The sequence below is a fragment of the Cynara cardunculus genome (genome assembly GCF_001531365.2).
Source record: "Cynara cardunculus var. scolymus isolate 2C chromosome LG 10, CcrdV1, whole genome shotgun sequence".
NCBI lineage: Eukaryota > Viridiplantae > Streptophyta > Magnoliopsida > Asterales > Asteraceae > Cynara > Cynara cardunculus.
Window position 1 is genome coordinate 25,259,080 of NC_037537.1, and position 14,205 is coordinate 25,273,284.

The 14,205-nt window shown below is 35.8% G+C and overlaps 2 protein-coding genes across 3 annotated transcripts; both read right to left on the bottom strand.

Annotated features, from left to right (window-relative positions):
• LOC112519430 (sucrose-phosphatase 1-like) lies at positions 1-3,887 on the bottom strand. Of its 2 annotated transcripts, none has more exons than XM_025127540.1 (8): positions 3,851-3,887; positions 3,133-3,213; positions 2,147-2,446; positions 1,408-1,509; positions 846-1,331; positions 554-740; positions 306-352; positions 1-194 (listed from the first exon to the last, which is right to left on the bottom strand). In XM_025127540.1, the coding sequence occupies exons 2-8, from the start codon at positions 3,190-3,192 to the stop codon at positions 99-101; spliced, it is 1,278 nt and encodes a 425-aa protein (XP_024983308.1). In that variant the 5' UTR covers positions 3,193-3,213; positions 3,851-3,887; the 3' UTR covers positions 1-98. The 2 variants fall into 2 exon arrangements, with proteins under 2 accessions (XP_024983308.1, XP_024983309.1); XM_025127541.1 differs by lacking the exon at positions 3,851-3,887 and adding an exon at positions 3,719-3,779.
• A 1,065-nt stretch (positions 3,888-4,952) lies between these two features.
• Positions 4,953-10,685, bottom strand: LOC112519507 (ABC transporter G family member 22-like). The gene is made up of 10 exons (XM_025127661.1): positions 10,322-10,685; positions 9,114-9,181; positions 8,024-8,262; positions 7,780-7,935; positions 7,254-7,437; positions 6,866-7,174; positions 6,446-6,733; positions 6,035-6,319; positions 5,667-5,774; positions 4,953-5,391 (listed from the first exon to the last, which is right to left on the bottom strand). Exons 1-10 carry the CDS (start codon positions 10,683-10,685, stop codon positions 5,179-5,181), a joined length of 2,214 nt encoding a protein of 737 aa, XP_024983429.1. The 3' UTR covers positions 4,953-5,178.
• Positions 10,686-14,205: the final 3,520 nt, after the last annotated feature.

The window sequence follows — 14,205 nt, forward strand, 5'->3', positions numbered from 1 at the left end:
GTGATAATAAAACTAAGAAAACAAATAATATTGTACATTTATTTTTAATGTAATTTATTGAATCTGAAAGGCAGGTGAGGTAGGCAGAAGGTACAACCTTAAAAGAACCAATCATTGCGACTATTCTTTGTCGTGCCCTCCATCCATGTCTGATGCACATGAAGCCAAGTCAGCCCTTCTGTAGGTTTCACTCCCTGATACCAACAAAACTAAATCACATCAACCATTGACCTCCACATAAACTGGGATTTACCGGTAACTCAGACCCTTTGGTATAAGAATGGTTTGCTTTTAAGAAACCTTACCTTTGAGCTAACTACAACTGTGGTCAAGCAACCCTGCTGCTCTTGACCTACACTTTCCACAATGGTACAACTTGTATCAAATGCTTTTCTCATAACATGATCACTGTTTTCAGATTTACTTCACAAGTGAATGATAATTGTTTTCAGATTTAATTCATAAGTGAATGATAACTGTTTTCAGCTTCACTTCACAAGTGAATGACAACTGTTCTGAAATTTACTTCACAAGTGAATGATAGATAACTCACCAGTTTGCTCCCACTTCTGGAACTTCACAAGCCACGTGTCCGAATCAATCTGTGAAGGGAAAACTTGATCAACCCAGACTCGATATTGTTCCTCCTTTTTATCGCCACAGCAATCTTTCAATTTATCAATGCAAACATGAAGAGATTGATGAACACCCAAGGGATGAACAAATACGCCAGAAGGAGACTGCATAAACAGAAAGATAATGGTTCAAAACCCTCAAATGAATACCTTACAAGTTGTATAAAGAGAACGAATATAAACAGTAGTTAACAAGATGAGTGAACATACGCAAACAGATTTCAGATTGCTCAGATAGACCTCGTGATTTTCAACTTCTGCACGTCTCCATCGCTCATAAAACAAGAAAAACTTCACTACTTCATACGCAGGATCAAAATGGTCCAACTTAGCATCTGAAAGATCCGTTACATCTCTGGACGATATATTTGGACCCAGCTTAAAATGACCAATAGCTTCTATGATACCTGCTGCACACCTTTCATTGGCATGAATAATCTTAGGGTTATTTTTGGCATTTTCAGCATGCCACTGCAACAATTCTTCCTGTGCATTCTTGACTATCACACCATGCACGTCTGGAATGGTGAATAGCTCGGCATCATTCCCAGAATCTCCACACGCAAGGGTATTTTTTGGTAATTTTCCCTTTTCCTTTAATTTTTTATGCAGATAAGCGAGAGCTTGTCCTTTCCCAGCACCTTTTGGCAATATATCCAAGTCCATCCCGCCACTGTAAATTATTTTGATATCTAGCTGACAACCAACAAATTCGTTAACCAACACATTCCTCGTTTACAGCTAAGATTTGAAGGAAATTTTCAATTCTCACCCCTCGTTTGGCTAGACGTTCAGAAAGAGTCTTCATTACTTCCTGCGCGTTTTCTTTTTTAACGTAGAAGCTAGCTTTGTGTCGACGTTGCTCAGTTTCTGACTGCATAAAACAAGACACATCAAAAAAATACCAGAATTTTCCACGTTCACAAAACACCAAACGAAACGAGCCTAGTATATCCCACCCGGAGGTGAGGTGAAAAGAGGTGGGGGGGGGGGTAGGCAGATATGTTTTCTATCCTCTACCTCTCAAGTCCCTTCCAGCCATCTAGATCGCCAAAAAACCCTTGTATTTAATTTAGGGTCCGTTTGTCAGTGGCTTAATGGTACTCCCAATTAGGTCAGCTGTACATGAATGTTTGGTAGTGGCTTAATGATATGAAAAGTGGCTTATTCAACAAGCTTCCAGGGGGAACTTTATGTAGAAAGCCAAGTTTTTTTTTCCAAACCTGTCGTCAATTAAAAACATGCTCTTCTATCTATGGAAAAACCCTCCCAAACAAAAATCTTCCTAATCTATACAGACAGATAAATCTACACATACATCTTTTTCCATACAGGACTTAATGGAAAACCAATCAAACAGCCCTTTAGTTACCATCAAACACAATAAACACCAAAATAAATCCAAACCGAGGTCATAACTTAGTGGAAATAAACATTTTTATAGCGGTGATAGCAATAGTGTAACTTGCATATGAAATCAACAATCACATGAGGCAATCTATGAATCATACCTGCATAGTGAGTTCAGAAAACTTGCTTGTTTCTTCTGAGACTATCTGTTTATCCCATTTCTGATTCAAAAACTCAATCCAACCTTCATCTTGCACCATATCATTACCATATGTTATCTCCGTTCCCACAGACATTATGGTTATGTCTGGGGTTAGCATTGGCTTCTCTCTCCTCAACTGCTTGTACAAAGTAGGTGATCTTCCAGTTGAGAAAACTAGCAGTGAATCTTGACGGTATTTAGCCTCCCATAAGGCATTAAACCTTAGTATGGAAAGGTTCTCAGGATCATGATGATCAACCTGCAACACATTTCTTTTCATAAACCACACAATACTATATAATGTGTTAGCATAACGGCATACTAACCAGTCTCAGGGGATGTTTACCAACCCAAATTTCTCAGGGGATGTTTACCAACCCAAATTGGGCAAGCTCTAACCGGGTAAGGGCCTGTTTATTAGCAGCTTAATGAGCATAATGGAACTCACAACTTATTCATCAGTTATACATGACTGTTTGGTAGTGACTTAGTGATATGGAAAGTGGCTTATTCAATAAGCTTCTAGGGGGAGCTTTAGTGGAAAGCCAAGTTTTTTTCTGAACATGTCATCCCAATTAAAAAGCACGAACCTTCCATTGAGAAAACCCTTCCAACCAAAAACATTCCTAATCTAAACAGACAGATTAATCCACAATTTTATCCATATATGACTTCATAGAAAACCAACCAAACAGCCCCTAAGAGTCCCACCCTGGACTTACCATATCGGTCAACATCATGGACCAATAAGAGGCTTGGTGAAGAGCAGCATCTCTGACTGGTAGTGGGTAAGCATCACTTACCCAATAAGCAGGTGGTAAACAATCCCTCGGTTCAATTTTAGGAATATGATATATCTAAATGTTAAAATTTGGACTCTATGAATGCGACACATCTTAGGTTGTCTATTAGACAAGTATTTTGTATTATATGAGTAGCACCTACCATAGTGTGGTCAAGATCTGAAACGATCATGAGACGTGGAGAACTCGAAAGCCGATCCATGATTCTCCTTGTCACTAAACCCTGTAAACCAGTAAATCACCAGTATGATTTAAGTCGAAAACCTGTAAACTGTATTCTTCTTGGCATTTTTACAAGAATTGTGGTTTCTTTTTGAACAAAATGTCAGAAGTCTATAACCCTTCAATGAAGTGCAATAAAAAGGCATACTTTCCTATTCACACGATTTCTGAATTATGCATCTAACACTGATTGAGATCAATCCCATCAATGGAGCCAGAAAACTGTGAATGGCTGAGAAGATTTACAACTCGTATTTCGAATTTGGGGATCCAGTCTAAATGATAAGATCCATTTTAGGTGTTTATAAGAAAAAACATATCAATGGCACGTTAATTAGACCTACATTTAAGACGATAACAAGTAATCAATCCTGATTAATACATGATGACATTAAACCAAAAATTCATTCGATTCAATTGCGGATTGCACCATTCATCAAAATCAAACCCAGACAGATCAAAGGGTTTCATCGATCTCACAAACAATTCATTTAGGGAAAACTAACCCACTGCCAGATTGGAAATCAAAGAAGTTTGTAGATATGAACAATTGAGATGAAATCGATCATCAAGATAGGTTTTCAGCATCAAGAAATCAAAATGCAAAATTGTATGTATCGGTTAGAGAGATTTCTTACCGGGTAGGCGGGTATATCTCGGGATGAGACAAGATGGCAGTGACAACGAGCGAATGGAAACCCAAAATAACGAAATCGATTGGTAAATTGTCAACCGTTAAATTTTGGTATATCCTGAAAGCGACGTTTTTGCAAAAAAAATTTCAACCTAAACTCTTACTCGGTAAGCACTTACCGGTAAGATTTAACACTATCATTTACTTATCATGTAAGATTTTATTCACTAAAACGCATTATATGCAATAAGTTATCCCGATAAGCACTAATCATGGTAAGAGTATTTGCCTTCACTTACCGGGTAAGACTCTCGATTCTTGTATTTGCTCTTAACGGGTAAGATTTTTAGTCATTGTCATATTCATCCGATAAAGTAAAGTGACTTAATAAGCATTTACTCGGGTAAGCGTTTGGTAAACGGCATATTATTATTTGCAAATCAACAAGTTAACAAGTATTATATAACTTTATAACGATAGTAATTTCATATATTATTTCAACATTAAATAAGGAAAATAAAATAAAAAGTATATAAAAGATTAATAAAATGTGTATAGAATTCAAGATAAAAACCAAGTTTTATTTTATAAAAACTCAAGAAATATGAGTTTCCATCTGTTCAAGGTTCTATTTTGTACATAACAATTATAACCACCGAGTTTATCAAAACTGATTTCTTATAGTCATAATTTGCAGGATTAGTCCAAGCATAACATGAGACAAAAAAAGCGAGAGTGACGACCGATTAATACTTGTCAGGTAATTATTGCATCCAATATATGGATTAAAAATCTTATCCTATAAAGTAAGTGGGAGGTTTGACTCTTTATGTAATTGCCTGCTGTTGAGTTTGGCAATTAAGGCTAGAAACCTGTTGTGGAATGATCGGCAACAAATGAGCCAATTATAACCAATTAAAAGCTTCTTTGATTTACTCACGATTTTACAGGCTTTTAATCCACCTTGAAAATACAAGCACTCGGAAAATTTCGTGGGTCCGCCGTTTGGTATCATTACCAACGACTTAAACCATGGTCACCGTTAGTTGTAGCTCTTAAAGTCTGTACATAAATAAACCAAACGAACCGAGTGTATACCACCGACATTTTTAACACGACGAGATAAACATCAATTCATTGATTTTGTTTTGTTACAACCCTCAATGGCCTAAAAATAGCAAGTAAACTTCTCCTTTTCATGTTACAATGCATTCATTCTGCTACATTGTGGTTTCACAACTTGATAGCAGAGGCTCTCAGAGTTCTTCTTCTTCTTCCCTTTTTTGCTTTGGTATCAAGTCAAAATATGTGGTTTTAGTTCATGGTATTAATTTAGCCAACTTTCATTCGCCGCAACGATATGTACGCCAGGAGACGGTAGCCGAAAACCATGATCGCCAATGCTGTAGCTTCCTTTAAACCGCTATCTAGTCTTATTCCATCGATCACGGGACTTATTGTTTCATACTGAACTTTCAGAAGAAGTCGATATGTATGATAGTTGAACGACAAGTAACGTAACCACGATATGAATATTGGAACATCCTGCAATTTCATCGATTGTTTACGTCAATTACGAATGATCGAGATTAAATGCCAAGATTCGAGAGTCCGCTTCTTTTACGAACCCGATAACTTGTACAGACTTACAAATCAGTTTTCATGTATGCAACATTCAAGACTTCTTTTCCACACACAGAACGGTTCTCCATGTTTCACATATGAAACAGTATTGTATAAACACCATAAGTTTCTACGGTTTAGTGGTTTTATAAATGATTATGTGTGTCTATAGATGTATGTATATATTTGTTTCTTACCTTCACGAAATACCCACCGGCCAACATGAAGGCCATTACGGTTACAGAAGCCAAAGTTGTTGCTCTTTTCAAGTCCGTTAGCGTAGCACCAATGGCGAGTCCAAGTCCCTGCCATCAGTTTTATATGACGTTAAGTATGTCTAAATGTCATAAATATAAATTGTTTATATGACCAAACAATTAACAATTGTAAGTCTGGTGTTGCAATAAGTTGATACGACGTTTTTTAAAACGATAAAAATGTATATTTTATGACACTTCTAAAAGTTTCAGCTTGTTAGAATGATAAATACAAACTAAAATACAATTATAATACATAAACTAAAGTTCTATAAAGCAGTCTATTAAAACATTTAGTAATGACATACCTGAGCCGCTACGATGCAGAGGAAGACGATGACCATGGTTAGGAAAAACGAGTCAACGGTTTGTCGGAGGCCTGCCATGAAATAAACAACAACTAGGAAGAGCATTGGAAGAAACAGATCGAGGGGAAGGTCGCTCGTAGTCCTTGCCATAAAATAAGCACTCAATCGATACATGTCCGCAGCTCTTTCCTTGTTCAACATCGCTCGTTCTTGAGGAAATGTGAAGATGGCTGTAAAAACCGGAAAAAAAGCCCAAAACACAGCAATGAAAAACAGCAATCCTGCCTGCAAACCACCATGAAACACTTTTACATATGACACATAATTGTTTGGTTCTATCAACTTAAGTCATATAAAACAGTGTGCAAGACATTTAAACATATTTGGCGTCCTGTAAAGCAGATTTTGTACTTGATCGTCAAGTTCTTTGGGGTTATGAACACTTGATTGCCACCAGAGAAGTCCCAAAATAACTGCGGTTACAAGAACTTGTGTGATTCTCAACCAGCTGAAATAATCGTGTTGCCGTTCTTTAAGCCCTCTCCAGAACAATATCGAATATTGCTCTCTCCAACTCGCGCCCCATTCTCGTTTCATCGTTTGCACACTCGATTTGATTTCTTCATCGAGGGGCGTTGGGATCATCAGCTCCTTCTTTGTTTCTTCAGCTACTCTTGTCTCGTAGGCCTCCACTAAATACTGCAAATCAAACAGTCTATTAGAACATTTAGACATATTTGAAGCTGGTTTTGTTTAGTCTATTAGAACATTTAGACATATTTGAAGCTGGTTTTGTTTAGTTTGATCATTGATGGTGTATATCATACTTACATCATGTACAACTGCTGGTGTAGGTTTCCCATTTTTTGTTTCTCTTTGAGAATTTCCGAGTTGTACCCGGTCCGCCAATTCCGAAGGAACGGAGACTTCATTCATGTTTCCGTTTGCAAGATCGAGTAAGAATTCGGCTGGGTTCATGGCGATCATGGGAGAACATCCGATGGATGAAAAATATACCATAGCTTCCGATGCTTTTCCGAAATAAAGCAAGCTTCCTTTCCCGAGTAGGATCAATTTGTCGAACTTGTGGAAAAGTCTGCTCGATGGCTGGTGAATCGTGGTAACCACCGTCTTCTCCGTCTGTGAACAATACAAAAACAACACAGATCAGCTAATAACCAGCTTATCAGCTACTTTGCCGAACCTAGCCTAAGCATACCTCGGCTATGTCTTGTAACAGTTCGATGATCCTGAGAGCAGTTGTTGAATCCAAGCCGGAGGTGGGTTCATCGAGGAACAAGACGGAAGGATTGATTATTATTTCGTTTCCAATGCACACACGCTTCCTTTCGCCACCCGAAACTCCCCGAACAAAGGAGCCGCCGATCATTGTATCTTGACACCTGTTTAACATAGCAACAGTTGGTTAAGCGGTCGTTAGATAAGCACTAGCTAGATAAGAGTGCAAGTCTGGACCGAGTAAATTAGGGTACGTTTGTTAATTGTTAGCAGCTTAATAAGCTTATGGGACTCGCAACTTATTTGGTCAACTATAATTGGTAGTGGCTTAATGATGTAGAAAGTGGTTTAATGATGTAGAAAGTGGCTTATTCAGTAAGCTTTTAGAAGCGAACTTTATGCAGAAATCCAAGTTTTTTTGTTTCTAAACATGTCCCTCCCTTAGCTTACCAGGTCACCATCATGGACCCGTAAGAGAGGTTTGGTATACAGCGGAAAAAAATTACCTCTCTAATCCAAGTTCGCGGATGACATCTGCTGCTCGTTTTTCTTTCTCTTGTTTCGTTAACGTCTTTGGCAGTCGTAGAAGAGCTGCGTACGTTAACGTTTCCTTCACCGTTAGATGAGGAAACAACACATCATCTTGAGTCACAAACCCAATCCTGCACACAATAATTTGCTGTTATTTAAGGTCCTTATTTTAGACTGCGACAGAATAGGATGTTAAATATGTCTGAATGTCCTAATAACCTGCTCTTTAGAAACTTGGAGTGTGGTTGGTCATTATATGTGATCGATCCCCCTGCCGAAGGAACCGTCAACCGGCCTCCGAGCAAACTCAGGAGCGTAGTCTTTCCGCTTCCGGAAGGTCCCATTAAGGCCAAAACTTCTCCTGGATTCACTGCACCACTGATTCCATTCAGAATATCCTTCTCTTCTGTAGATGTCGTCATTCCTTTAATGATTATCTTGTATGTCACTTCTGTAAACTGCATATCAATGTATTAGATCTTCCATTAGTTTTATGAGTAAACATCATGACATTGCAATAAAATCGGGTTTACAGGACACTAAAAATATCTAATAAACTTATTACAACACTTTTAGATATTACACACAAATGTTTGGTCCCATGAACTTTCTTATAAAGTAGTCTATTAGGACACTTAAACATTTTTAACGTCCTATAACCACGATTTTGTTGTACTGTGATTTCCTAGTCTGTTTGCTAAAACTGGACAAACTAATTGAGCAGGAGTGATGGTTGATATGAGACCATTTTTGTCTGTTTTCTTGAGTTCATGATATATATACACACACATGGACTTGGGATCATGTGAGACCAAGGGTTTTTCGTGAGACCTATAAGACCAATTCTCAACCCTTGGATTAGATCTACAATCTGAACATTCATAATCACAAAATTGCCACGAGACCTCTCAATAATCACAAAATTGTCACCGTGCAACTTTAGACCATTAGATTATAATTAACTTATAAAGTTGATCAATGAACATAAATTGGTCTTACGGGTATCACGAAAAACCTTTGGTCTCACGTGAACCCAACCCTATATATATATATATATATGTATACAAGTTTGGTTGTTGATATTATATTTTTGATGGATTTTGTTTGAAGTAGTAGTCTTGTACATAAATGCCATGGATATGAGACTCTGTACAAGACTACACCTGACTGATAGCCATAGCCTTGATCTCATAGATAAAACCTCCATCTTTGCCTGTTCAAATAGATCATAGTTGTAGACAAAATTAATCTGTTTATGCATACGGATTCGACATCGACTACTTGTTCTTATGAAAATGTATATATATACCTTTAGATATATTGGCAAGGTGGGTTCGGTTTGGAACTTCTTACGCGTCCCAGCTTCTATGTCTTCCGCTGTAAGAAGCATATATTAATGGCACATTTTTTGTATTCCAGAACCCTAAATCCATCATCATTTTGTTACTAAATGTTCAAAATTAGGTTCAGTTTTGTGTTCTCATCTTCGATCTCCATTGATGTTGCAGGTTTATGGAAAGTAAGATGAACAAGAGAAATGGGGAGAAGGGTCAAAGTTTTGATCAAAAAACTCCAAGTCATTGTAACAAAATTAGTTTTACAGTACGGTTTACAAGATCAAACCATAAAGCATCTTATCTCAAAGCGTTTTAATAGGTTTATAAGATGTTTTAGGCATTTTAACAAGTTTTTTTTAACTGTCGAATAAAATATTTGATACGACACTTTTGAGAAAGGTCTTGTAAACCCGTCTTTTTATAAAACAGTTGTGTTTACAAGACACTTTTTCAAATAGTGTCGTGTAAAATAGTTAATATGACACTCCATTCTAAAATCGTCCTAAAAGACTTCCTAAAAAGCCAAAAAATGTACGCTTAATTCTATTGTAACGCTTTTAAATTGGACTTTTTTTTGGTTTAGTCCTATAAAAGTCCTATGATATTGTTTAAGGACACTTCTATACTTTAGACGTCCTATAAAATCAATTTTGTTGTAATGATGGAACAAAAACCAAGAGCAACGGTTATGTGCGTTTAAAGCAGACATCCATGTTGACCTGATTGTAGGCAATGGGCCATATGGCCCACTTTCTACATTATGGGGCCCATTTACGTTGACACCAAATGAAGACTTTGGGCCTGTCCTAATAGTTAGCTGGTTACAGTTGGCAAACTGTGATATGAATAAATTCATATGAATCTTATTGTTATTTTGAAGATATATGAATAAATATATTACTAAAAATGTGAAATATATATGTGGAAAAATTGAAAACAGAGATAACCAAGGACTTTTTTGTCTTTTTGACAACCAAAAAGTATGAGCATGGGAGCATGGGAGCATGGGAGTTGCTACTTTAAACACAAACCCTACCCTCCAAGGGATAATGTGACCATTTTACCCTTAGATATTTTTTACTTGTTTTTTATGCAATAAAAGTTATACGAAAATATAAGTTAACTTTCTACACACGTAAAGAAAAAATCTTTTTGGGATTAATCAATTGTAAATACTTACGTATATCATCATCGCTGAAAGGTCTTGAATCCGCGACCTCATCGGGAGGCATGGTGAATCCGGTGAACGAGAAAGAAAACCCTAAACTAGCACTCGAAGCTCGACTTAAGGCAGCGCCACTACCAACGTCATCGAGTTCGAATTTCATCTGGGCGCTTCTCGTCTTTCTGATGTGTGTGTTTTTGCCGCTACTGCCACCACTCCGGCCAGGCGATGCAACCACCATTTGTCTGCTAGACTTTCTTGAATGTGTGCCACCACCCTCCGCCGGGGAAGCTTCACTTATTGGCATCTGGGATTTTATCTCTGCGAGCTGATCTGATTGTGTTCTCCATAACCCTAGATTCAAATTCGGTTTCTCCATCAATCTTTTCCCTATAAAATGACATTCAAAACACAACTGTAAACCAAGAATTAAACCAATAATAATCAAGGGAATGGAAACATTATATATATATATATATACACACATATGTGTGTGTATCTATATATAAAGAATTATCTACTGGTTTCAAATCATCGACACCACCTGAATGCAAAAGATTTGCTAAACACAGAAGAGAGAGAGAGAGAGAGAGAGAGAGTGTGTGTGTATATATATATATATATATATGTATATTAAAAGCTAAAGATTACATATCTGAGTCTTACCCATTTCACCAATGGATCGTATAGAAACAAAAAGGAACCATTTTTCAAGTTTATGTTAACAAGCACTTAAGTGAACATGCATGAAGATATATATATACACACACACACACACACACATATATATATAAGCTTTTGTACTTACCAAAGAAAAAAGGAAACTGAAATCTTGTTGTACCGAGAGAGGAGACCAAAGAGAAGTTTGATCGACTTACTTTGCTAGCTCGAACATTAAGCCCCTTTTATATGTAAAAAGAAACCCAATTATAGCAACCCTAGATGTGAAATGACGAAAATACCCTTGATCTTGATTATTAATTAATTAAAAACAAGAAAATGTTAGTAATTTCTATGATTTTGAAAACCACTTAACAAAGATACATGTATGTATAACGATGGTTATAGTTAAGTATGTGTATACATACATCAAAAATTCAACGTCAAATTACTCGGTTGCCGTACACGTGTTGAGGGACAAAATAATTAAGTGTTCGATTTCGGTTTATGTTTGGCTTTGTTTGACGAATTCGTTTTTATTTTTCGTTGATTGGTTTTTAGATCGATGAGTCGGTTTTTCGAACTTTTAGCTATAAATTTGGTGGGGTTGGAAGAGATGGAGTTGGAAAGGTACATGAGCCATGAGTCTGTAAGTAGTGTGAGGTCTTCATTCATTCTTAAGTTGCCTTTTTCTTAGGGTACTAAATATCTATTGGAATTTTTCTTTAAATCATTGCACATCATCATCATCATTTATTTTTATGATACGTATACGTATATATATACATGTACAAATACACTTACATACATACATACATACAAGAAGAAAACCATGCAATAAGTTAAACATTTTGCAAGAATGTGAGAAGTCCTGATATAAGATTACACTTCTTAAGGAGTGTTTAATCATATATGATTAAACATTAAACATTTATATATGTGTTGTCAATGCAACATGTGTTTAATCATATGTGATTAAACTTGTGTATCGTACGTGTAATCATATATGATATTGAGACTTCTCGTCTTCTCACAAAACGTTTAGCTTCTCGTTTAAATCTGTCACTGCATATATGTAATACTCCATCTAGGAATTGAAGTCCAATTATTTGAGAGAATTCTCATCATGCAATAAAGATATGTGTGCAATAGAAGCTAAATTTGGCATGGTGGCCTCAAAGGTGGCAATGTGGTGTTTAGTCGTTACCTCTCGTCGATTCGATGCTAGTTGTGTCATGTTATTTTATTGAAAAGAGAATTAAAAAATGTACCTAAACAAAGTATATAATAATGTGTTAGGAATTAATTGTTGAGACATATATATATATATATATATATAGAGAGAGAGAGAGAGAGAGAGAGAGAGAAAGAAGGGGTAGAGAGAGGGAGAAGGTTCAAACGTGAATGTTAACTATTTAAAAAACAAGAAAAAAAAAAATATATATATATATATATATATGTGTGTGTGTGTATGTAATCTGTAGACATATGTGTGTGTTGTGTGTGTGTATGTAATCTGTAGACATATGTGTGTGTTGTGTGTGTGTATGTAATATGTAGACATAGTATTTGTATTCTTAGTGATAGTATTTGAACAAGTATAATTGGATCTATGTTGATTCAACACTTGCTCATAATTATTAAGATATATACATGGAAGATGATAAGGTTTATTTATTATGTCATGACTTTTGATTATGAAACAAAATAGAATCTTATATCTCATAGACTAGACGAACGGCTAAGAACTGGTTTGTATAATTTGTTAGAATTAAAGGGTTTGTAAAATAGACTTAAACCCCACCATCGGGCTCTTCCTCTTCGGTTGCTTTGCTGCTATTTTGTTGGTTCGAGATTCCAAAAGTTAGATGCTTTGTGCCTTTTTTAGTTATGTGCATCCTTCTTGTGTTCTTTCAAAAAGCATTTGGTAGTTGGCTACTCTGGTATTGGCGGTGTTTGGGTTCGAGGCCTTCCGCTTTCACTTTTTGTTCATTTTTTGGTATGGTTTTTCTTGTTCGTTGGCCATGTTGTCCTTTTATGTGAATAGTTTTTTAGCATTTTGTTCTGCTTTTCTGCCTCTTGCAGAATGTTGTTGTCTGATCTCTTCTAGTTCTTGTTTTGTTTGATATAATCTGATTTGGCCTTTCAAAAAAAATCTAACAAATTATAAAAACCACATCTTAACCGTTATGATTCTGTTTTGTTTTCTAATCTAAAGTTATAATAATAATAAATGAATCTTATTATATATATATATATATATATATGAATCATAATAATTATTCATAAATATCTGAATTATTTTCTAATATAAAAATTGATTATGATTTGTTTATTTAAAACACCCATAAATATAATTAATCTTCTACAAATCGGTTTATTTTATTTATAATAAAATATTAACGGAAAATAAAAAAGTTAACGGTTTAAAGTGACTTGTACAAAGCTGTAGTGAAAGGACACGTGAAATGGAAGTGTTCTTCAACCCTTTTCACCTACCTTCCAAAAGAAAGAAAATCTAGTATTTTTAATTTATACATATATATATATATATATATATATATATATATATATATATTCTCTCTGATAAATATCCATTTTCAAACACTACAAAACTAAGGACTATTAGCAACAACAAAAAAACCGTTGCTAATGGTCGGATCAAGATGGATAGTCTCTGGGTAAAAGGGTCGTGGATGATACCATCAAGGACGGATTAGCGATAGAACTTAGCGACAGATCAGGGATGGACTAATTTTTAGTGACAGATTAATTCAGCGAAGGATGACGGATTAGCACCGATCAAATTAGTGATGGATTAGCGACAAACCAGGTTATCGCGAGGGTCTTTTAGGGACAAATTTCCGTCGTTGACTTGTCGCTAAATTTTAATAATTTAAAAGAAATGATAATAAATTTTCAAAAAATAATTAAATTTTTATTCATTTTCGAGTTCATCGTATCATATCCATAATACATATTATATTTTACCACAATATGTTAAGACTACTTCTCATTAATTAAGCCACTTCCATAAAAAAAATCTCAACACTTAACCTAACACACACACACACACACACACACACATATATATATATATATATATAGGGTTAGGTTCACGTGAGACCAACATGTTTTCGTGAGACCCGTGAGACCACCTTTTTACACTTGAAACTTCACAACAAAACGTTGTTAAGGTAAAATGAAAGTCGAACCTTCACAACAAAAACAACATTCAC

Coding starts and splice junctions, on each gene's coding strand:
- LOC112519430 (XM_025127540.1), bottom strand. CDS start 3,192: ATGGATCGGCTTTCGAGTTCTCCACGTCTCATGATCGTTTCAGATCTT. Junction 741..845: donor GCAATCTGAAATCTGTTTGC/GTATGTTCACTC, acceptor CTGTTTATGCAG/TCTCCTTCTGGCGTATTTGT. Junction 195..305: donor CAGTTGTAGTTAGCTCAAAG/GTAAGGTTTCTT, acceptor TGTTGGTATCAG/GGAGTGAAACCTACAGAAGG.
- LOC112519507 (XM_025127661.1), bottom strand. CDS start 10,685: ATGGAGAAACCGAATTTGAATCTAGGGTTATGGAGAACACAATCAGAT. Junction 6,734..6,865: donor CACCAGCAGTTGTACATGAT/GTAAGTATGATA, acceptor TTTGATTTGCAG/TATTTAGTGGAGGCCTACGA. Junction 5,775..6,034: donor TCTGCATCGTAGCGGCTCAG/GTATGTCATTAC, acceptor AACTGATGGCAG/GGACTTGGACTCGCCATTGG.